Source organism: Myotis lucifugus, unplaced genomic scaffold (genome assembly GCF_000147115.1).
Source record: "Myotis lucifugus unplaced genomic scaffold, Myoluc2.0 scaffold_0, whole genome shotgun sequence".
NCBI lineage: Eukaryota > Metazoa > Chordata > Mammalia > Chiroptera > Vespertilionidae > Myotis > Myotis lucifugus.
In genome coordinates, this window is record NW_005871048.1 from 2,214,170 (window position 1) to 2,237,806 (window position 23,637).

The 23,637-nt window shown below is 38.8% G+C and overlaps 1 protein-coding gene across 1 annotated transcript in view; it reads left to right on the forward strand.

Annotated features, from left to right (window-relative positions):
- The window catches only part of FBN2 (fibrillin 2), a 242,315-nt gene extending 219,328 nt beyond the window's left edge, over window positions 1-22,987 (forward strand). The window contains 10 exon segments of the mRNA XM_006081068.3: window positions 1,283-1,408; window positions 2,732-2,938; window positions 4,026-4,151; window positions 5,736-5,858; window positions 7,199-7,315; window positions 8,122-8,250; window positions 10,071-10,190; window positions 17,320-17,551; window positions 20,143-20,314; window positions 22,140-22,987. Of these exon segments, the coding sequence (XP_006081130.1) occupies window positions 1,283-1,408; window positions 2,732-2,938; window positions 4,026-4,151; window positions 5,736-5,858; window positions 7,199-7,315; window positions 8,122-8,250; window positions 10,071-10,190; window positions 17,320-17,551; window positions 20,143-20,314; window positions 22,140-22,514 (1,727 nt within the window). The 3' untranslated portion in view covers window positions 22,515-22,987.
- Window positions 22,988-23,637: the final 650 nt, after the last annotated feature.

Consider the following 23,637-nt stretch of genomic DNA (forward strand, 5'->3'; position numbering starts at 1 on the left):
TTTTAGAATATTTACCACACATGTACCTTCTCTAGAATGATAACCAAAGTATATACTCATATATTTTCTTAATTAATTCAGGAGGAAGTAGTAGTACATATGAAACAATGGTGAGCCAAGAAACCAGTAAACCTCATAATTTGGTTAAAATAGATGCTCATGGTGGATAATATATTTTTTAAAAAAATTTCTAGATCACAAAGACCTGGCAAGTACCACAGGGGGAGAACAGAAAGAAGTAAACTCATGGCAAGGTACTTGTTGTTGCCAGAAGCTTTTTAAACAGATACGTATTAGAAAAGTATTAAGAGTGTGTATTGAAGTTGTCCCATAGTTACCACTAGAAGAATAAAAAGATTATAACTTCCAAATATAAGTTTGGGATGAGAGAGGATGGCATAGAAAAGTAGACTAATTTAATAACTATTGAGAGAAGGGGGCAATAGCATGGTAGATATAAAACAATATAAAATGGCAGGTAAGAATCCAAATATATCAGTAATCATAATAGTCATCAGTAATCATAATAGATATAAGTAGTTGAAATGGCTGGTTAACAATAAATGTACTTCTAAAAAATTTTTTAATCCAGGTTGGTGCTTTTTACAAGAAATGTACCAAATCAAAATGTGAGAGAGGTTAAAAATAAAGGATTGGAACAAGATATTCAAGGCAATTGCTGAAAAAAGAAAGCACATGCAAAATAAAAACCAATAAATTGAAAATTTAAAAATATATAAAAAACAATTTATCAAAAAGATTTCATTGTCTTACACTTTTTTACACTCCTAACAACATAGTTTTGGGGGGAAAAAACCTCAAATAAAATTTACAAAATATTAAATAATCACAATAAGTAGGTGTATAGAGAATTTAAAAAAAAACATTTTGCTCTTTTACTCACCAGCCTTCCCTAGCACCTACCACCCCTATGCCCCAGTTTTTCTGTGATATCACAAAAATGACATCCTCTTCCCCAAGATTCTTCTCCTCCTTGTCTAGTGTCTATCCCTTTTGGAGGTCAATTTTCCAGTTCTTCATCAAACACCACCCCGTCCCTGCAAGGGGGACAAGGAGGAAGAGCACGCCTTGTTAAGAAAGAACCCACCTGAAAGACGAGTTAAAGTTGAAAATAAATCAGTATTCACACATGACTAGTTTTTATCTCATCATATTAGTACTTTAGTGAAGACGTTTTAAACAAGATATAATCCATTATAAGGTAATTTTAAGTTATAATTTTATAATCTATTCATTATTCACATTATTTATTTTTCTAAAGATGAAAATGAATGCAGGACCAAGCCAGGAATCTGTGAAAATGGGCGTTGCGTGAACACTATTGGGAGCTACAGGTGCGAGTGTAATGAAGGATTTCAATCAAGTTCCTCAGGCACTGAATGCCTTGGTAAGTTGATATATGCGTGTATTTTACTTGGTAAATAAAACATGTTTTATGATGTCATCACAGAAGAGCTCTTCATATATATCCTTGTCTACTAAACAAATCTCTCAATCTTAGTAATCCACATACCTCTTCCTGAAGATACACACCTATTAAAATGACGTATTTGTCCGTATGTGCGTTACTTGCACATCTATGTGTCATATAAATAACATTTTAAAGTCTTCCCAAGATTAATATTAATTAAAGTCTATGGAAAATGTGACTTTAGTAAAACTTACATCAGGGGATGATGATTTAATTCCAAAAGAAAATATTTTTAATGTGTGGTAAGCTCTGCTGAATTAATGATATTAAAGTAAAGGCCATATTTTAAAAAATGCAATAAAGGTTAAATTTTATTTTATGGTACAGAAAAATGTTTTAGAAAATATTTTCTTATGGAAAATATAAATCTCAAACATTGTGTTGTATTATAATGCATATATTATAAGCTATTTTAGTACATTATGAGCAGGTATTAAAGTATGGAATAGTAAAACTTAAGGCAAACCAAGAGAAATAAGATTACTCATCATTTGATTTGGTGTAAAAACAGCATGTTTCAACTACATCAGATTTTTCTCAAAATGATGTCATCTGTTTTAAATCCTAGGAAATTATTAGTCAAGAAAATATATAGTTTGTTCAGTCTAGACCTTTACTAACCATCAGCCTTTTCAGATATAAAAAGTGGTCTTTTCTTTTTATATTATTAACAGTTTCACTAGGATGGTTCATAAAAACCATATTAATGATTTCTTCCCTCTCTACATCAGAGAGATCCCTATCCTTGTTCTAAAAACATCTACTTAGTCTAAATGTTTGAACCATCTTTTAGATGTAGAAATTAAAAGAGATTAAATTGAATATGTACCAAATTTATAACATAGTCTAGAATTTTCTTTTCAAAAACAACTTCTGATACTTGTTTGCTTATTTAAAGGGAAATAATTTGATTTTTATTTGGATTCTACAGAAATGGTAGTTTACTATCACTTAGTTGCTGATGGATTAAAGAAAAATAATCTCTCTAAAATATAGTGTCACTTTTTGTCCAAATTTAACAAACTGTCTATAGTGATAAAACACTTTATGAACTTAACTCCCAATAAAATGTTATAATTGTTAAACCATCTTAGTATGACTGTTGATATCAAAGAATATTTACCTTGTTAAGTTATAGCTAAGAATGAAAGTATTGATTGTCCTGTTTAATTTGAAGTTCAAGGTAATGAAGTGTCAGTTCCATGACATTGATTCCTGTTGACTATGCTGTCATTTCAGACAATCGACAGGGACTCTGCTTTGCAGAGGTATTACAAACGATGTGTCAGATGGCATCCAGCAGCCGCAACCTCGTCACCAAGTCAGAATGCTGCTGCGATGGGGGGCGAGGCTGGGGTCACCAGTGTGAACTTTGCCCACTTCCTGGAACTGCCCAGTACAAAAAAATATGTCCTCATGGCCCGGGATACACCACTGATGGAAGAGGTAAGGACTTGAGGAAATTCGTGCATATTATCAAACAGTGAACTTCATTCATTAGGATTAGTTTGAAGGAAAAGTGGAAAAATAATAATAAAAATAATCTATAATAATAAAAGCATAATATGCTAATTGGACTGGACAACCTTCCAGATGAAGCCAGGGCTGCGAGGGAAGTCCGGTCCCGGGTGCCAGAGGGAAGCCGGTGCCGGCAGCTGGGAGAAGGAAGGTCTACCCTTGCATGAATTTTGTGCATTGGGCCTCTAGTACAATAATAATCGCTAAAATATTTTTATGTATGTGTGTGTTTGTATATGCTTTTTGCTCATACTTTTGAGACTTTGTATCAAATCTAAGAGGTAGAATTTATTATTCCCATTTTAACAGATGAGGAAACTAAAGCATAAGATAACAAGTAATTTTCCCAAGATCACACCCTTTTTAAGGGATGGACCCAGGAATGGAACATATCTGTCTGACCCCCAAAGGCCATGCTTGTAACCCCCAAACTATACTGACTTAAATAAATGTTATTTATTTATTTGAGCGTGCACCAAAATTTAGTCTGTTTTAACATGTTTACAAAACATTAACTCTCATAATTGACTAGTGGTTTCCATTTCTTTTGTACAACCAACTAATTTCCTGAAAAATACCATTTTCCTCTATCCCTATACAGATTCCCAACCCTATGTCTGATTATTTGCTAATAAATCCCTTTCTTTCGAGTCTAATGCTAGTGCAGATTTGAGGCCAATCCATGGGAAATTATCACAAATTCCAAATTAGTGTAACTTCACAAAGAAAGTTTTCTAGATTCCCCCCAAAATAATTCATACTTAGGATGCAAAACGAGTAAACTTAAACAGGGCTTTCAACACAGTCTTCATTTGTTTATCTCTTCCCATCACTGCAGATTATTTTTATGTCCCATTTTTATGTTGCCATTCGTCTGAATGATGAAAAGGCACCATGAATGTTGGTTGTTAGTTATCGTGTGTCAATTCCTTAAATTTCTTGGTTTCTAACCAGTTTTAACCTCAAATATATATTGACTTCTTGGTTTTGGTTTCGGTTTTGTTTTGGCCCACAGATATTGATGAATGTAAGGTTATGCCAAACCTGTGCACCAATGGTCAGTGTATCAACACCATGGGCTCGTTCCGGTGCTTCTGCAAGGTGGGCTATACCACAGACATCAGTGGAACTTCGTGTGTAGGTAAGGCAAGACATCTCTGTGTCTGGGAGCTTGTCAGCTACTGTTTCCTGCAAGTCACTTACTGTTGGTAGAGTATCTTTATTAGGGAGCTCTGCAATGTGCATGTTACTAAAATGATGCCACTCCTTTCAGTAATGTGGCTCTTGGTATCATCGTAGTTGTCTAAGGCCTTGTCCAATCATTTGGGACACAGAACTGTTCAATTATAAAAAGTGAACTTTCAACATTTTATATTTTAATTTAAGATATATAAATGACATTTGTTTGTCATTGTTTTGATGAGAGAAAAGGGATTTTGGTTGTGGATGTGTGTGTTTGTATATAAAGAGGGACTGCTTTGTGCTTGTTTCTCATTGCTGGTTTTTGCATAATATAAATGTCCAGTAGCAAAACAGTTTCAGTACAGAAACCTTCTACATTTTTACAATCTCTTTTTCTAATTTAATTTTTTATTGTCTCACCCACGTGATTCTGTCACAGTTTGGGGACAAAGGTGATTTGCCTTTATTGAGTCTTCCCAAAATATTCAACTTTGTTTTCATTGAAGAAAAAAAATATTTTCTCCTTTATGATTCATCAACTTAACATGATATTCTCTAAATTGCCTATTTCATTAATAAAGCACACCTGGCATGAAAAAGTTAAGAAAAAACAAACTGACTCATAGTAAGCATTTGTCTCACTTGGTTGGGCATGAAAGTAATGGAGAATAGGCTCTTAACCATGAGCTTTCAGCATTCTGTGGGTATCAATCAATATGTTTTATGGAGGAAATGTAAATTGTGTGCTATCGATTGGAGTCCTAGCAGAAAAAAAGGTGGCATAGTCGAATGAGGACAGTTTAAGGAGGGCTTAACAAAGGAACCGTCTATAATGGTGTGGACAGTGTCTGCAGAACCACGGGGAGAGTGCTGTGTACTAGGGCCATACTACTCCTGGACCAAAAGGAGGGAGAGGTTGCTGGGACCTGGAAGGAGAAAGTTATGCACAGAGGGCTGCCTTGAGAGGAGCTATGACCTCTGATCCCATGACTCAGTCAGCCTGAGCCCACCTTGCGGGGAAAGAGTTGAGGAGACAAGGACCAGCCAGAAGACAGAGAGCAAGAGAGCAGGGTCCTGGGCCCATGAGCAGCCTGGACTAGGGAGAGGACTGGACCTGGCAGGCAAGTGGAAGATTTCCAGCACAGTCCATGACCCCGCAAGCTACTTCAGGGAGTGTCAGCCTGGAGAGTTTAAGAGAAATTCTGCTACATCTACATGTCAAAAAATGTTTTTAAACCCTTGCTTTTAAGTTTATGGCTCTCAAATTGTAAACCAAAGTACATTAATCTAAAGAATTGAGTGGGTGTTTTAAACTCGGTCAACTGTCAAGATATTATATTTGTCCAAGATCCATAGATTGATCTACAAAGTAAACCAGTGCATTACTTGAGGGAAAATTGTTCTGTGCATCATTTCTCCCTGGCTGTTTTCCATTTTAAGTTGAAGAGGAAAAGCTAAATGAATGAAGTAAGAAGAAGGAGGGAGGAAAGAAGCTAGTTGTTTCTTTTACCAAGAATTTAATCTTCACATCACTTTGATTTAGATCTTGACGAATGTTCCCAGTCTCCGAAACCATGCAATTTCATCTGCAAGAACAGCGAGGGGAGCTACCAGTGCTCGTGTCCGAGGGGATATGTCCTGCAGGAGGATGGGAAAACGTGCAAAGGTGAGGGAAGAGCTTCTGGCATTTGTGACCCTTGTCTATGTCTCTTCTTTTAGATTCAAATTTAGCTAATTGGGGATTATGCCACATGCACCTTCTTCAATCTCATTTTCTTGGTGACCATTTTATTACTCATAGAAAATTCTAATAAAGGACACGTGGTAGGAGGCAGGCAAAATTAAAACCCATGTTGCTTCCTAGAGCAACCCACACACATTAAAAAACAAATAAAATTAAAACAAATTAATTTTGGTGAAGGAAGAGATTAAGACAAATAACTAAAATGAGATTTTGTTTTTGTTTCTTATCTAAGATTTCATTTCTGCAAACTATCTTTATTACTGCCAGAGTCTAAAAATGAATTGTTAAATTTAAATTTTTTTGCTTTGGTAGTATTAAAAGTAATTATCAAACTAAATTAGATCATTAAAATAGCTCCAATACTATACTCATATATTGAATTTTATATTAAATCTCATCAGTATGAAATTATTAGACTGAGGAAATTCCTGTCTAATTAAATTTTTGAAATACAGATTATGCTCAAGAAAATGGGGTTTTATTTCCAATAAATAAAAAAATAGCAAGCAGTACTGTTCTCTTGTACCTATTTAGTGAACCATTATGAGTCAGTTTAATTTTGCACATTTATAATGAGTACAACTAAAGCGTGTGTGTTTTTAAACTTTAAAATAATGAATTAATCTTGTTTATATCTTACATTGCTTTGTAAATGTACTTAAATATATTTTTCTATCTTAAGTTCCAATCTAACCAAAATCACATTTTGAGTTTTCTGTCCGTCCAGTCCAGCTGTTACTTCCAGGTCTGACTAGAGTCACAGATGCTGTGTTTTTGCTTCCTCTGGTGTTTATGATGGTGACTTCATTTGGAACCTGAGACCCTGACTCGATGTTTGCGTTACGACCTACATCAGTTTCCAAATTCTGTTTTATTTTTATTTAACCCTCTCCCTTAATAGGAATAAGGGACCAGTCATGTACTAAACTGTACATTCAATACAAGAATTATAATCTTTGGATAATAACTTTGAGAACAATTCATGGAAACCACAGTGATTCCTTCATTCAGTTTCTTATTTTAAGAAAACTTAGTGTGATGTATCACCTTCATCAGTCTGTCACAGTAGCCCATAATATGTATGCTGCTTAGGTATGTGAAAAGAAACTGCTTGTCATATGCATATTGAAGCCTATAAAAATTCCAGCAAAAACTTTGGCAGAATATTCCCAGTAGATCAAACACATCTCGTGTGGCTTCACGACAAAGGATGCCTATCCAGACACCACTGCTCTGATTTGCATGGGCTTCTCTCATTTCAGACCTTGATGAATGTCAAACCAAACAGCACAATTGCCAGTTTCTCTGTGTCAACACTCTGGGAGGTTTTACCTGTAAATGTCCACCTGGTTTCACCCAGCACCACACTGCATGTATTGGTAAGACAAAACTACAAATGGGAAATTTTACAAACTTTGATAGATGCATAAAACTTGTACTTAAAATGGTAATGTCTCAGTACTTATAGTTAGAACCAATCCCTCATAATTAGTGGTCTACAATTGTTGCTTGCCCTAGCCAGTGCGGACTAAAGGTTCCCAGGTTCAATTCCGGCCAAGGGCACATGCCTGGGTTGCGGGCTGGATCCTCCTCAGTAGGGGGCGTGCAGGAGGCAGCCAATCAATGATTCTTATCATTGATGTTTCTATCTCTCTATCCCTTCCCTTCCTCTCTGAAATCAATAAAACTATATTTTAAAAATAAAATAAAATAAATAAAAATGTTGCTAATAATATAGATTTTTTTCTCTCTCGGGGATAATATTCAAAGGGAAAAAAGACCTATACTGTGTAGTCTGAGCACACACACACATAGTAGGCATCTTCCAAGCAGTGCCTTTATATTGCATTTTAAATATGTGTTCAGATAAAATCTTATCAAAGGTTCACTGTAATTTGGACCATGCTAATGAACATGTTGGGGTTTTTAATGTTAGAAGACACATATGCTAAGGCTCTTTCGGTCATATTATTGAAAACCTTGTCCTCGGTCAACTCAAAATATGTTCCACTTTCACATCTCTTGAAATATACTCTTTCTTCCTACTTTTACCTTTATATGACAGTGAATACTGGCATCCATTTCCCTAAAGTGCTCTTTTCACATTGGGAAACTTAGCATTTCATAGTTCACTTTTTATTTTATGTAGTGAAATTTGAATCATGTAATAATTTGTCTTTGGTAGACAACAATGAGTGTGGGTCTCAGCCTTCCCTTTGTGGAGCAAAGGGGATCTGTCAGAACACCCCTGGGAGCTTCAGCTGCGAATGCCAACGAGGGTTCTCCCTTGATGCCACTGGACTCAACTGTGAAGGTGAGTTTATTTGCTCAAAAACCCTTAATCACATACAGCATGCTGTTTTCTTTTTCCTTCCGAGCCACTAAATGAGAAATGTTGATCATCTCAAAAGAAGAAAAATATATTTAAAAATTTAGGACCCAGCAATTTATTTTTGTTCATAAGTTTCCATAATTATTCTGAGGGCAGAGGAAAACTTTAATGTGCTGAAACAAAATTTGGTGAGTACAAACTGGCTTCTAAAGTAACTGAACTGTTTACTTCATTATTGATCTAAAAAAGAATTGAACTGAAAAAGAATTCTATACCTAATATGGTTTACAGTAGTGAATGAGTATACTGTACCAGGAAAAAAAAGGGGGGAGGACTTTTGTTCTATGATACCTAAATGTATAAAATTAAGTGTAAGAGAAAGAACCAATTGTCATAGAGAACTGGAAAAATGTATCAAAAGCATGCTGCTAATTATATAGATTTTAGCAGATGGCAATTTGTGTTTTATTTATTTTAGTCGCCCTCTACTTATTCTTAGAAATATAAGATTATGGAGAGATTAACTTGGGAACTTACATGCATATATGCATAGCACATGGGCACGAAAAATAGTGTGGTGAAGCCTGGAGGGGCGGATGTGAGATGGAGGGGGTTAATGGGGGGAAAAAAGGAGGGACATCTGTAATACTTTTAACAATAATGAAAAATTTTAAAAGAAATAAATTATTATGAATTCTAGAAATATATTCAAAGTTTTTAAGATACTCTTTATAAGTATTATAGGGCTTTTATATATGTATCTAATTTGCCACCAAGAAAAATTTAGTTTTAAATTTTTCTACTTTAATATTTTACATTTGAAGTCATTGAGACTTTGAAAGCATTCTGAACATACAGCTGCTTGCCACGTGTGAGTTCAGCTTGTGACTATCCACATAAGATACCATTTATTAATTATCCATATAAATTTGTTACATACACATCAAACATGCCAATTTTATTTCACTCTTTATGGGTAGATTTCAAAGCCTCATTGTCATTCCAAAAGAGTATGCACGTATGAACAAAGAAATTATTCCATATGTGTAATAATACCACATCGTGTCTAAAAATAACATTCTTAAATACTTAAAATTTGCCTCTAATTAATCTTGAATGGTAATAAAAAATTTCTGCGTGCAAAACAATTATACTTTCTTTAAATTTTATTGATTTCAGAGAGGAAGGGTGAGGGAGGGAGAGAGAAATAGAAATATCAATGATGAGAGAGAATCATGATTGGCTGCTTCCTGCATGGCCCCTCCTGGGGATTGAGCCTGCAACCCAGGCATGTGCCCTGACCGGGAATTGAACCATGACCTCCTAGGTCATAGATCTACACTCAACCACTCAGCCACACTGGCGGGCAAAACAATTATACATTTTAGGTATCTCTTTAGTGCTGGTACCTTCCTGAAAATGAAGATTACAATCACTTTTGAATCTACTAGAAATGTAATGCAAATATATTTATATCACTTACCAAATAAATCAGACCATCTGCAAGTTAATCCATCCAAAATGCACAGCGTTTGTGGTTGCTGTGGTTGAGTTGATGAAATTAAATGTTATTTAGAGCATTGATGTGGTGTGGTCTGGTGGATAGTATAAGAGTGAAGTCTTATCTCAGAAACATTCTTTGTACCACCACTGACTAATAACCATGTGACTTGGAAAAATCACAGCCTTTCTTTGTGTCTTGTTTGTTCCCCTGATAATAGCTATCCCAGGCTGTGTTTGGAGTGTATCTAAGAATAGTAGAAAAAACTTACATGAAGATCTTGCTGGGCTTGTTTTTGCAGATGTTGATGAATGTGATGGAAACCATAGGTGCCAGCACGGCTGCCAGAACATCCTGGGAGGCTACAGGTGTGGTTGTCCTCAAGGGTATATTCAGCATTACCAGTGGAATCAGTGTGTTGGTGAGCACTCACTTCTTACATAGCATCTGCTTTTCTGACCTTAAAGTATCTTTAAGTAAAATGAACAAATAATAAAGGTTGCTGTTTCTATATAACCTTTGAATCCTAGAACTTAATAAAACAGTGCTTAGGACTGATCCATTATTCTAGTCTTTATACTTGTGTATATTTGAAAATGCCCACAATGAGAATATGGTTTTAAGTACCTGAACAGTAATGCAACTGGAGCGTTTATAAAAACTTTAATGTTCTGCTAAGTATAAGTTTAAGTTTCTGAAGATTGTGTTAAGAATCATCATTTTCATTTGCCGAGGTCAGGGGCTTTTTGTCCCCCTCAGACAAATATAAAGGAATTCAGATCAACTTAATGAGCATCGTCCATCTGAGCTGTCCAGTCACATAGATGTAATGAAGGAGCTGAATTGTTTTAAGGTAGAAATAGTACCTAGTTACAGCAGATTCCATTAAAAACTCCAGACAGAAGTGTTTGTAAAGTCAAATTAGTAGGCACTGTGCTCCATTTCTTGCATTGATGATCGTCATGGAAACTCTCCTTTTAAGGAGAGGTTGATCAAAGAGAGCACCGTTCTCTGAGTAACCAGCTAACTTACCCGCCTAACTTCTTGGTTCCATTTGAATGCACTTCATAGACATAACACCCAATACCCTGTGACATTAGATGCTAACATAACGGAGCAGAAAGGAGGACAGTGGTACTGCAGGGAGATGGCGGGGTGCTTCCTGTTTCTCTGTAGTGACTTCAATTACCCCACATGTACTTCAGATAGTTTACTGTGCTTGGGCTACTCGTTCAATTAATCTGATTTTATCCTTTATGGTCTTCTCACAAGAAATTTCAAATGACAGTTTAGTGAATTAAGAAAAAAAAACCACAAGATAAATTTCAAAGGAGAAGAACCAACTCTGAAAGTCACAGCTATTCCATGGCTACGTGCCAGGTCACACCATGGATACATCCTTGTGGCAGGAAATTCAAACACTATTACAGATCAAGAGTTTAAGGACAGAGTTTTAAAGGATATCAAAATGTTGAGTTAGGCCAGTGATCGGCAAACTCATTAGTCAACAGAGCCAAATATCAACAGTACAACGATTGAAATTTCTTTTGAGAGCCAAATTTTTTAAACTTAAACTATATAGGTAGGTACATTGTTATTAACTTAATTAAGGTACTCCTAAGGCTTGGGAAGAGCCACACTCAAGGGGCCAAAGAGCCGCATGTGGCTCACGAGCCGCAGTTTGCCGACCACAGAGTTAGGCTATCAACCAGAATAATCTCAGAAGTGTAATTTATTTTTTCTCTTTATAGAAAAAAAGAAAACAAAATATGTTGCAAAAGTCCTTATGCCCTGATATCTTGATTCATAAAGAGGCAAAGTGTATGCACACTGTTCAAAATATAGAGAATGGTATTTTTTACATAGCTATTAAAAGTGTAAAACAATTTTATTATATTGTGTTGTTCATAACATATGCCAGTACTTTATTTAGCAAATAAAATGGACTTCTTGGTTAATTCTATGACACTAAATGCAAAAGAATGATCCTCTAATATTTCACGTGTCAGCTTATATAGAATTCTTCATTTTAAGGCAGTCATAAATAGAAATAGGATTATGTGTGGAGTATGAACTCAATTTCCAAGTTTTTAAGTTTCCTGAAGTTTCTGTCTGTAAATATCTAGTGCAAATATAGCTATGGAGGCTTTTACTAAATTTGGTCTGACTTAAAATCAAGACTGTGTGGTATATCCCAGGCCCCCTTTGTGGGGTCTCCTGGATTGAGCACCTCAGCAAGGCAGTCACCCCAGAACATCTCACAATGGAGTCCAGCCAGACGCCCCTGTGCCTTCTAATTGGGAGGGACCCTCTGGACAGAAGGATAAATGTTTTCAAAGATGAGTTCAAAACTAAAGTCACATAAGCAGATATCCCCAACTATGAGTATTCTTTTGTGAGCTTGCTCTGCTAAAATGGGCACCCGTAAGCAGCAGGTCCCTGAGTGAGCAAGAGGCAACAGACATTTATTTGAAAGGTTCTAGACTTTTCTGTGCAGGGTTGAGGAACCCAGCTGGTCTCTAATAAAACTGCCGACTTTCTTGCCTTGAATCCACATAACACAGTTGGAATTTTAACCGAAATACGTAACAAGAATAGCATTATACAGCCCATCAGGAACTAATAAAAGCAACAAGAATTATGACAAAGTGCAAATTAAAAGGCACAAATCATTTTTATGTGTCACTATGTGTGTGAATATCTTCATTCATATGACTAAGAGGAGATTGAGAATGAAGTCTATCAGATAGATTTATCTGGGATCTCCTGGTAAAGGAACAGAACTGCTAGTTAATGCATCAGATTATTTAAATACTGTTAAATTGAAAACCTACAGTGCTGTTAATACTACTTTCAATTTGAGAAAAATGGCAGTTCTTGCCCTGGCCGGTGTAGCTCAGTTGGTTGGACATCGTTTTGTGCACCCAGAGGTTGCTGGTCGATTCAGGTCAGGACACATGCTGGAGTTGCAGGCTTGATTCCCAGTAGCGGGTGTGCAGGAGGCAGCTGATGGATGTTTTCTCTCACATCAATATTTCTCTCTCCCCCTCTCCCTTCCTTTCTCTCTAAAAATCTTTATAAGAGAAAGAAAGAAAAATGACATTTCTCTGTAAGTGTTAATACTGACAAAAGCTTTTAGTTCAAAGGAATAATTTGAGAAGTTTCCCGCCAGTTACCATAGGACATTTATCCCATTCTGGTGCATTGATTATACAAATGTAGGTAACATTCTCCAATATTTGCAAGCATTATAATTATTCAGAATTGAAAATAAGTGAATATTATTAACATTTGCATATGAAGAAAAATTATGTCTTAATATATGAAGCTTTTAGTTATTTAGTGTTAGTAACTTCCAGTTGCTTCTATGCCCTTTCAAAATAATTTGAACATAGCTTGGTTAGGCTTGAGTCAACTCAAAATATTTCTCACACAGGAACACGTTTTAAAAGTCAGATTACGTAAGTCTATAAAATTATACTATGATGTACATTTATAGCATATAAACATGAAATATATAATGGTGCTTCCAAAAATATTATATATTTAAATTTTTTCTTGTCATTGGTATGTTAAAATGGAATTTATTCAATTATTCAGTTTTTCCTGGTACATTTTCTACTTAACACAGTGTCTAATACTATATTCATAGAAAGTTCATTTTGTTAAATTATAACCTAATTTACATTCTCCATTAGGAGAGAAATGGTGCATATAAACGTCCGATTTAATTATAAAATCAGAGGAGCATTTGTGGCCGAAATAAAATGGCAGTTATATTTATGTCACAGGTAGCTTAGTTATTATGAATTTATTTATATATCTCCTCCCCATGAAATGAAGGCTAAGAATTGGTACATATTAGGTAATCATAGCAGATTTTATATCCAGTGATTAAGAATTATACATTTGGCGGTCTGATTTAATTCTGAAACTATAATCATGATACAAAAATGTACCTAATAACATCTACCCTCTCAGTAACCTCTGTGCCGTACTTAATGGAGTTTAATTTCCTGTCTGAGAGGCCTCTTCGCTGAGACGCCATCTGCGTCTTCCATAACCTCCCTGAGCCATGCCGCTCTGCCCTTCCCTCTGCCTGTTGTGTTCCAGGCGCACACTCTCTTGCAAATAGGCTCATTTCCCCACGTGGCCTGAAACATATACTTATCACATACTAAGTAAACAGACACACTGTGCTCCACTGGAGTCACAGAATTTGAAAGAACTTCCCACGGGACAGATGTGACTTGTGCCCAGGGTGAAATTTGAATTATAATGAACTCTGAAGGAGCCCAGCCAGGGGCTATATATCAACCAGACAGCTAAGAGCTAAGTTGTAGTCTCCAAATTTAAAAGCACACTCTTTGAATTTAAAATGATAAATGCAACTGAAGGTATAACATAATTATCCTGCTGTCAGGCATTTAAAGTATTAATGTTAGTCATGAAGCCAGGAAGGTGGGTGTCAGCTGATGGCTGGATGCAGACAGTCTCAGAAGGCACAGTCTGCACCTAAGGGGTCCTCACGCAGGTAAACGTTGGTTGTTGGTTCAATAGACCCAATTAAATAATGTTCATTTCAAGTATTTTCACTTAGGGTATTTAGATTTTTATGTTTTCTCCATCTACAATATAATGAAGGCTTTGGGAATTGCTGGGAGAATGGACACAAATACAGATACAGATGTAGGCTTTTTAACACGGAGATATAATTCACATACCATAAAATTCATCTTTTTAAAGTGTACAGTTCATGGTTTTTATTTTTTTTTATTTTTTTTTGATTGAATTTACTTTTTATTTTTTTTTTATTTTTTTTTTTAATAATTAAATCTTTATTGTTCAGATTATTACATTTGTTCCTCTTTTTTCCCCCCATAACTCCCCTCCTCCCAGTTCCCACCCCACCCTCCGCCCTCACTCCCCACCCACTGTCCTCATCCATAGGTGCATGATTTTTGTCCAGTCTCTTCCCGCATTTCCCACACCCCTTCCCCCCCCAAGCATAGTCAGTCCATTCCCTTTCTATGTCCCTGATTCTATTATAATCACCAGTTCATTCTGTTCATCAGATTATTTATTCACTTGATTCTTAGATTCACTTGTTGATAGATGTGTATTTGTTGTTCATAATTTGTATCTTTACCTTTTTCTTCTTCTTCCTCTTCTTAAAGGATATCTTTCAGCATTTCATATAATACTGGTTTGGTGGTGATGAACTCCTTTAGCTTTTCCTTATCTGTGAAGCTCTTTATCTGACCTTCAATTCTGAATGATAGCTTTGCTGGATAAAGTACTCTTGGTTGTAGGTTCTTGGTATTCATCACTTTGAATATTTCTTGCCACTCCCTTCTGGCCTGCAAAGTTTCTGTTGAGAAATCAGCTGACAGTCGTATGGGTATTCCCTTGTAGGTAACTGAGTTTCTTTCTCTTGCTGCTTTTAATATTCTCTCTTTGTCTTTTGCTCTTGGCATTTTAATTATGATGTGTCTTGGTGTGGTCCTCTTTGGATTCCTTTTGTTTGGGGTTCTCTGCGCTTCCTGGACTTGTAAATCTATTTCTTTCACCAAGTAGGGGAAGTTTTCTGCCATTATTTCTTCAAATAGGTTTTCAATATCTTGCTCTCTCTCATCTTCTGGCACCCCTATTATTCTGATGTTGGTACGCTTGTAGCTGTCCCAGAGGCTCCTTACACTGTCTTCACACTTTCGGATTCTTTTTTCATTTTGCTTTTCTGGTTGGGTGTTTTTTGCTTCCTCGAATTTCAAATCTTTGACTTGATTCTTGCGCTCCTCTGGTCTGCTGTTGGGAGTCTGTATAATATTCTTTATTTCAGTCAGTGTATGCTTACTTTCTAGTTGGTCCTTTATCACACCATCGAGGGTCTCATTAGATTTCCTGTACATCTCATCAAGTTTATCAACAGCCTCTAGAAGCCTCTTGAGAGACCTCAAAAGTGTGGTTTTGAATTCTATATCCAGTAGCCTGCTTTCCTCCGGTTCTGTCCTTTGTGGCCTGTTTCTTTGTCTTGGCATTTTTTTATGCTTCGCTGTGTCGATAGAGTGGCTTTCCGTGTTAAGTGTCCCAATTACCTGAGGTAGACACTCTTGGTGCACCCCCTTGTGGTCTCTGTGAGCAGTCTTGTAGTCAAGCCTTGATTGTTGTAGGTAATTACAACTTGACCTCCAGGCCAACTGGCTGTGAGAATGAGCTGTGTTTGCAGTGGGAGAACTTCTGTCCTCTAGGGAGGTGCTAATCTAGCCTTTGCCTGAGGCTATCCGGCAAATGGCTCTGTGCAGGGCTTGGGCGGGGTGGGTCCCACAGGATCAACAGGGCGGAGGAGGGAGCAGTTATGGTTGCTCTCAGTCCGTCCCCAGGGGCTCTGCCTCTCTGTCCCAGCAACCGCTGCAAACCTTGGAGGGACCGAAGCCAGACAGTCCCGCTTCTCCCGTTTGAGTCTGGGTCCCTAGAGACTCGCCCGGATCTGGAGCTCAGAGTCTGAGGCTCCCTCCGGATTGAAACAGACAACCGCGCCCTCAGCCACCAGCCCGCGCCGCGCGCACTCCGCACCTTAGTATTTTACTTCAGCACTGCGCCTCCTCTGATTCTCGGTTCCTCCTAGTTGTAGAACTTCCACTCAGCCAGCCTTCCTGTGGTTCTGGATGATGTCCGTTCCGTCTTTTAGTTGTATTTTTGAAGTGGTTGTTCGAGGCAGCAAACTCCCGCGTTAACCTATGCCGCCATCTTGGTTTCCCCTCAGTTCATGGTTTTTAGTATGTCCTCACAAGAGTATGCCACTAGGAACACCACAGCATTTTCAGCACCCCGAAGAGTTCATCCCCATTAGTATGGTTCTTCATTTCTGGCTCCCACAGCCTCACAGTGAGTAATCTGCTGTCCCTGTGAATCCGTTCATCTGAGGTGTGGGCTGGTGAACTATCCTGCTGTTAAGAGAATAGAAGGGTGATTCTGTAGGCAAATTGCAAATACCTGTCCCAAAGGGCTGCCAGCAGATTCATAAACAGCACAAACAGTATATAAAAGTGTTGGGTAATTTCCTAGCTGGTTTGGCTCAGTGGATAGAGCATCCACCCACGGACAGAAGAGTCCCAGGTTCAATTCCAGTTACGGGCACATACCTTGGTTGCAGGCTCAATCCAGTGCAGGAGGCAACCAATTGATGTGTCTCTCTCACATCAGTGTTTCTCTCTGTCTCTTCCCTTCTCTTCCCTCTCTCTAGAAATCAGTGGAAAAATATCCTCGGGTAAAGATTAACAGCAACAACAAAAAAAGTGTTGGGCAAGGTTTTTTACAGCTATAATTTAGGAGGATTTGTTGGATTTGGGCATTTTATTTTTTTATTTTCACATACTTTGCAAGTCAGCCATTGGACTAAATGTTTTTTAAATGCTGTTGTAGAGTTCTTTCTACTGTGAAATCATAGGTACTTTGAGACTCAGGCCCTCCTCCGTGTCACCTCAGGTAATATTTTCTTACTTTCTGTCATAAATATTCCTCAGGTAATATTTTCTTACTTTCTGTCATAGACGAGAATGAATGCTCCAATCCGAATGCCTGTGGCTCTGCTTCCTGCTACAACACCCTGGGGAGTTACAAGTGTGCCTGCCCCTCCGGGTTCTCCTTTGACCAGTTCTCCAGTGCCTGCCACGACGTGAATGAGTGCTCATCCTCCAAGAACCCGTGCAATTATGGCTGCTCCAACACGGAGGGGGGTTACCTCTGTGGCTGCCCACCTGGGTACTACAGAGTGGGACAAGGGTAAGGCCATCCTTTCGCACACAGAAAAGCAAGGGAGGTCCAACAGTGTGGGTCCAACTCAGGTTTCCTCCCTGAGTTCAGGCTTTCAGGCCGCCTGGCACTACAAGGAAGTGAATGGTGATTAGAAGCCCAAGAGATGAAAGCGTTGGTCACTTAGGATATAGGAGGGCGAAGCACTAAGAAGGCATATGGATTATATCCATGTTGCAGGATTACCTCCCGTGTGGTGTGCGTAAGACTTGAACTTGTAAACAAATAGCACTTTCTTGCCCCGCATAAAGGCCTGAATTCATTCAGTCGGGTCCCTCAAGGCCAGAGACTGGCAGATATTTTAAAATGCAGCTTACGTGTTGCTGTAGACACCTGGGTTGTGAGGCACAAGTGGAAATGGCTTCTCTTAGATTTTTCTATGAATTTTGACAGGTGCCAGTCTAGTGGTTCCTGAAGAAGGAGTGTGTCCCTCTCTTTGTTCATCAGGCTTTATATTATTGCCCATGGAAGACCTGCCTCATTGGTGTGGCACTGCTCAGTGCCAGGCTGGCTCCACAGGGCTGGGTTTCCTCCAGCCCATCACATGTTCCCAAGTGCAACCTCTCAAGCCCTGTGGGCTGGGCCTGGGGTGCTGGCCACCTGTCTCCTTCCATCAAGGCAGCCTGTGCTCAACAGCATGGAAGCTGGGAACTGAGGAGTCACTCAGGGTCCTCTTCCTCAGAAAGAGCAGTGTATGAGACAGGCACTGAGGGGGGAGGACTTATCTGTCCACCAACCTATATAATAAAGAGTTAACATGCAAATGGTTGTCATGCCATCATGCCCTCACGCCATCACGCTATAACTGCTCAGACACTCAACACTGGGGAGAGAGGAATGGGGACACTCAACACTGGGGAGAGAGGAATAGGGACCAGCCAAGCACAAATGAGTTTGCGAGAGAGGAATGGAGACCAGCCCTGCGGTCCTAGGCACCAGTGGCTGTGCCTGCACCTGCAGCCCGGGAAAGGGACAAGCCTCCCACCCCATGACCCAGGTGAAGCCACCCGCCCACAGGTCCTGGGCCGTGACCCAGGTGAAGCCACCCGCCCACGGGTCCTGGGTGCCTGTGACCAGCCAGAGGAGGGAATCCTGGGTCCTGGGTGCGGGCGAGGCAGAGGCGATTAAGGGCGATCAGGCCAGCAAGGGAGCAGTTAGGGGCGATCATGCAGGCAGAGGTAGTTAGGGGCGATCAGGCAGGCAGGCGAGCAGTTAGGAGCCAGCAGTCCCGGATTGTGAGAGGCAGTCGGACATCCCCCGAGGGGTCCCGGATTGGAGAGGATGCAGGCCCGGCTGAGGGACACCCCCCCCCCTGCACAAATTTCATGCACTGGGCCTCTAGTTGTTACATAATAATGCTTGAAACAAAAAGCATGGTCTAGACCAGTGATGGCAAACCTATGACACTCATTTTTTTGGTTGATTTTTCTTTGTTAAATGGCATTTAAATATATAAAATAAATATCAAAAATATAAGTCTTTGTTTTACTATGGTTGCAAATATCAAAAAATTTCTATATGTGACACGGCACCAGAGTTAAGTTAGGGTTTTTCAAAATGCTGACACACCGAGCTCAAAAGGTTCGCCATCACTGGTCTAGACATTGACTCTTTCACTAACTCAAATAGGACTTGAGAAATCTTAGTCATTACAGCAGAGAGCTTTGTTGTGAACAGGACTTCTCTTAGCACTCTCTTGGAACTTCATACTCTGCTTTTGCTTTCCCCAGTTAACTACACTCAAGTGCTTCATCTAATTGGGATTAAAAATTGGGGATGCCACTAAAGGAAATGAAAACATTAATCTGAAAAGATATAGGTACCCCTGTGCTCACTGCATCACTGTTTACAATAGCCAAGATATGGAAACAACCTGGATGTTCATTGATAGGTGAATGGATAAAAAAAGATGTGGTACACATACAAAGTGGAACATTATGCAGAACAAAATATTGTGATTTGTGATAACATGAATGGACCTAGAGAGTATTATGTTAAGTAAAATAAGTCAGAGAAAGAAAAATAATGTATGTTTTAATTTATATGTGAAATCTAAACAACAAACACAGACCCACAGAAAGAGAGACCAAAGGATGGTTGCCAGAGGGGAGGGAGATGGGGGGGATTGCTGAAAAGGGTGAAGAGGAATATAGTCAATAATATTGTGATAAGTTTGTATGATGACTGATTACTACTAAAATTAGTGGGTTGATCACATTATAAGGTATACAAATGCTGAATCACTATATTGCACACCTGAGACTAATATAACTAGTATAATTTTGTATACTAACTATGCTTAAGTTTAAAAGGTATATTAAAGAAAAAAATTGGGGGAAGCTTAAAACTCATTCTCAGAATTTTGCTGTTCAAAATAAGAGAAAATCTTGTGTATGAAGTGTTAAAGAAAAGAGCTACAGAGACTACTAGGTTTTTATTTGTATGAGCTTAGATTTTGCTTTGTTGGTGTTTTTTCTGAAAAGTCTTTGCTCTACCACTGGAAAGCTATAGTCAAAGTTAAGGATAAAATCTAACAACACCTTGCTTCTTGTTGCAAATAGCCACTGTGTCTCAGGAATGGGATTTAACAAAGGGCAGTACCTGCCAATGGACACAGAGGTGGATGAGGAAAACGCTCTGTCCCCGGAAGCCTGTTATGAGTGCAAAATCAACGGCTACTCTAAGAAAGAAGGCAGGCAGAAGAGAAGTGTTCATGAGCCCGAACCCTCTGCTGTGAGTAAACCTCACTTTTGTTTTGTATCAGATTTTATCCATATGGAGTCATGTATATGATGCAGTAAACCTTTATGTAGGTTTCAGGCTCAGTGAAGCTAAAACTAGCTTGAAATTTAATGGCTAAATTAATGGACTCAACATGGCAGAGACAAGTAAATAAAATTAGTTGATTTTTAGCTCAAAACACAAGGACGGGGAGGTGGGGGAAGACTTTAAGATTCACATGTCATATGTTTTTTCTTTTTTATTTATGCCAAAGGGCATAAGATGCCCACCTAGAAATACTTACTTGAAATGATTCAAAAATTATTTTAAATGTGCCCAGTTCTGTTTTATGCATTTATAGTAAAGCAGGCTGATTTTCATTTTCAGTAGGTAAGCCAAGTAGGTCTGGTCTCCTATTCTGTGACATTTGTAAGTTAGGTATTCCTCCCATAAGATGATATCTCCAAATAACTTGTAGTTTATAAAGAACTGAAGATCTAAATTGCCTGCTGCTGGTGTTTCTTGGTCATAAATGGCCTTTAGCAGAGACATTTGAGGGGTGGGCCACAGGCTGCCTGATTTTGACTATGTCCCCTGGCCCTCCACTTGTTACTCACATTACATGGGGCATGTTTACCTAACCTCTCTCTGTCTCAACTTTTTCACCTATAAAATGGGAATAAAAATACTGCTGAAGGGTGATGGGAGGATTAATTGAGTTGATAATGTGAAGTGCTTAGAACGGTACCTGGCATGTATATTACACCTGTTCAGTGAATCTCACTTGTAATATCTAGAAATGTTGATGTTTTCCCTAAGATCAGGGATAGCACCACCCCCTTCAGTGAATGTTACTGAGAAATTCCTCCACCAAAAACAGCTAACTGGCTGTGTGAACTGGGCAACTTGCTCAGAAACTTTATCTATAAAACGAGATTTTTCTAGCCAAAAGGTCTATGATTCTACTTTATAATAATAAATAGGCCAGCGTTACATCTACCTTAAATAGACTAAGGTACCTCACTGAGGTAAATATAATGATTGAGATTTTCATCAAATCCAGAAATTCTCTCTGTGAAACCTTCCCAATGTGGGACTTGGGATGTGAGTCTGTCAGAACACGATGGGCACTCGGGGCCACTGTAGCCAACAGGTGCCCAGTCAAAGCATTGGTTGTTGTCTTTTTTTGTTTGTTTTTTGTTTTGTTATTTATTTTACTAAGATAACATCCTTGAACCTCCCATCCCTCTGATCAAGTGAGACTTGATTTATCTGGTCCCTGCCCCACTGGTTTTTACCAAAGCGGATCCAAATCTGAGCCCTGAGGACTGCAGTCCCCTCCCTCTGAACCAAGGGCTCTTAGCAAACACACTCCCGCACTCAGCTTGTGCGTTGTGGGCCTTACAAACCAAGCCAAGCCTTCTGAGTGCAGATTCCTCTGGGGACAGTCCCTGCTGGTGGATAACAGCTGCACTTCTTTTGACCCCAGCAAGAAAAAAAAAGCAATTATTTTCTAAATTATCTTTATTATTAAGAAGCATGGTATTCCACAAACTCATCAGAAAAACTTGAAATGTGAATGTTGTCTGTAAGCTCAGCCCTGTAACGTCACCTGGGTAAGGCCCAGAGCTTTACAGGACACACACTATGGAATTGACCTTTGCTCCCAGCCCACATGAAGCTAAAGTCACCTCCTTCCCAAGCACTACTCCCTAAAGTGCAGAAAAGGGGATCAATAGGTTGTTGCTGTGGCTGCAGCCCCAGCAGCCAGTCCCCCTCCGGGTCCTCTCCTGTGCTGCAGCTGCTCCTCCCACATCATTTCCTGCTCTTTCTTCAGGTTGAACAGATCAGCCTGGAGAGTGTGGACATGGACAGCCCCATGAGAATGAAGTTCAACCTCTCCGGCCTTGGCTCTAAGGAGCACATCCTGGAACTCATGCCCGCCATCGAGCCCCTCAACAACCACATCCGCTATGTCATCTCCCAAGGGAATGACGATGGCATCTTCCGCATCCACCAAAGGAACGGGCTCAGCTACTTGCACACGGCCAAGAGGAAGCCGGTGCCTGGCACTTACACACTGGAAATCATGAGCATCCCTCTCTACAAGAAGAAGGAGCTTAAGAAACTGGAAGACAGCAATGAGGATGACTACCTCCTAGGGGAACTCGGGGAGGCTCTCAGAATGAGGCTGCAGATTCAACTCTATTAACACTTGCAGACTTGGTTCCAGGCTCAAATCCCTGCACAGCCAGCCTTCAGAAGCCTTTGAGAATCAATGACTAGTTTTAAGGAGGAAAAAAAGACAACTTTTGTTTCTTTCCTCCCTGTCTCAGCTTCAGAATGTTGACCCTCACAGGGTGGGATAATTTAGACTCTGGTGTGGCCAAAGATTTGAGTACAGAGGCAACCGTGGTTACTGTATTTTTTATATAACTTCACTTTAAAATATATTAAAAAAAAACCAAAAACGTAAATGTTCAAGAGATCAGCATATGGCACTAAATGCACAAAAATAATGTGAGCTTTTTTTTTCCTGTTAGCAGTCTGTAACACTTTGGGTATTTTGCTATAGTTGCTAATTAAAAAAATATAGATGTTTATTTATTTTTAATGCAGTAATATATGGAGAAATGAACAAACTATGTAAACAAAAAGGGAAACTCACTTGTTTTTCTTTAGATTTATAAATTTGAGCTATTTCTTTTAGAGGTGCTTTTTAAAAATTCAGTAGATTCAAGAGATGTTTCCTTTGGTTTTCTGCCAGTCGTCCAACTGGTACACATCTGATTATCTTAAAGAAAGCCTCGCAGAGCTGAATGGGCAGTGTAATCAATAATTTAAAAGACGGAAGTGTCATTCGCTCCTTTACGAAGGAGATCAAAGCCAGAGCAGCTCATTGTGACGATATTTCACATCACCAGACACACCAGGCAATGAAGATGAAGCACAACACTGTAGCAAAATACCTTGACTGCTTGTGAGACCAGTAGCGTTGCAGGCCAAACCGTACTGTATTTCCTTCTCATAACCTCAAGGAAGCACATGTGCTCCCCACAACACCTCATTCGTACCCAGGGTGTGCTGCGTACTTGTGGTACTTAGGCAGCTGAAGAACTGCCGTTCCTTTGAAAAGGAACACCTGGCGTTCTGTAGTGTTTGGTGCTGTCTTAGATTAATGGTGCATTTATTATGTTCAAGCTATTTCAGGATTGCCATATGTGCAAACAAATCATGCAGTACAGCCAAGGAATATATGTTGTTTTTTTAAATCCATTTTTTTTAGAATTTTCATTAATACTGTAGTTATACACCATATGCCTCATTTTATCATA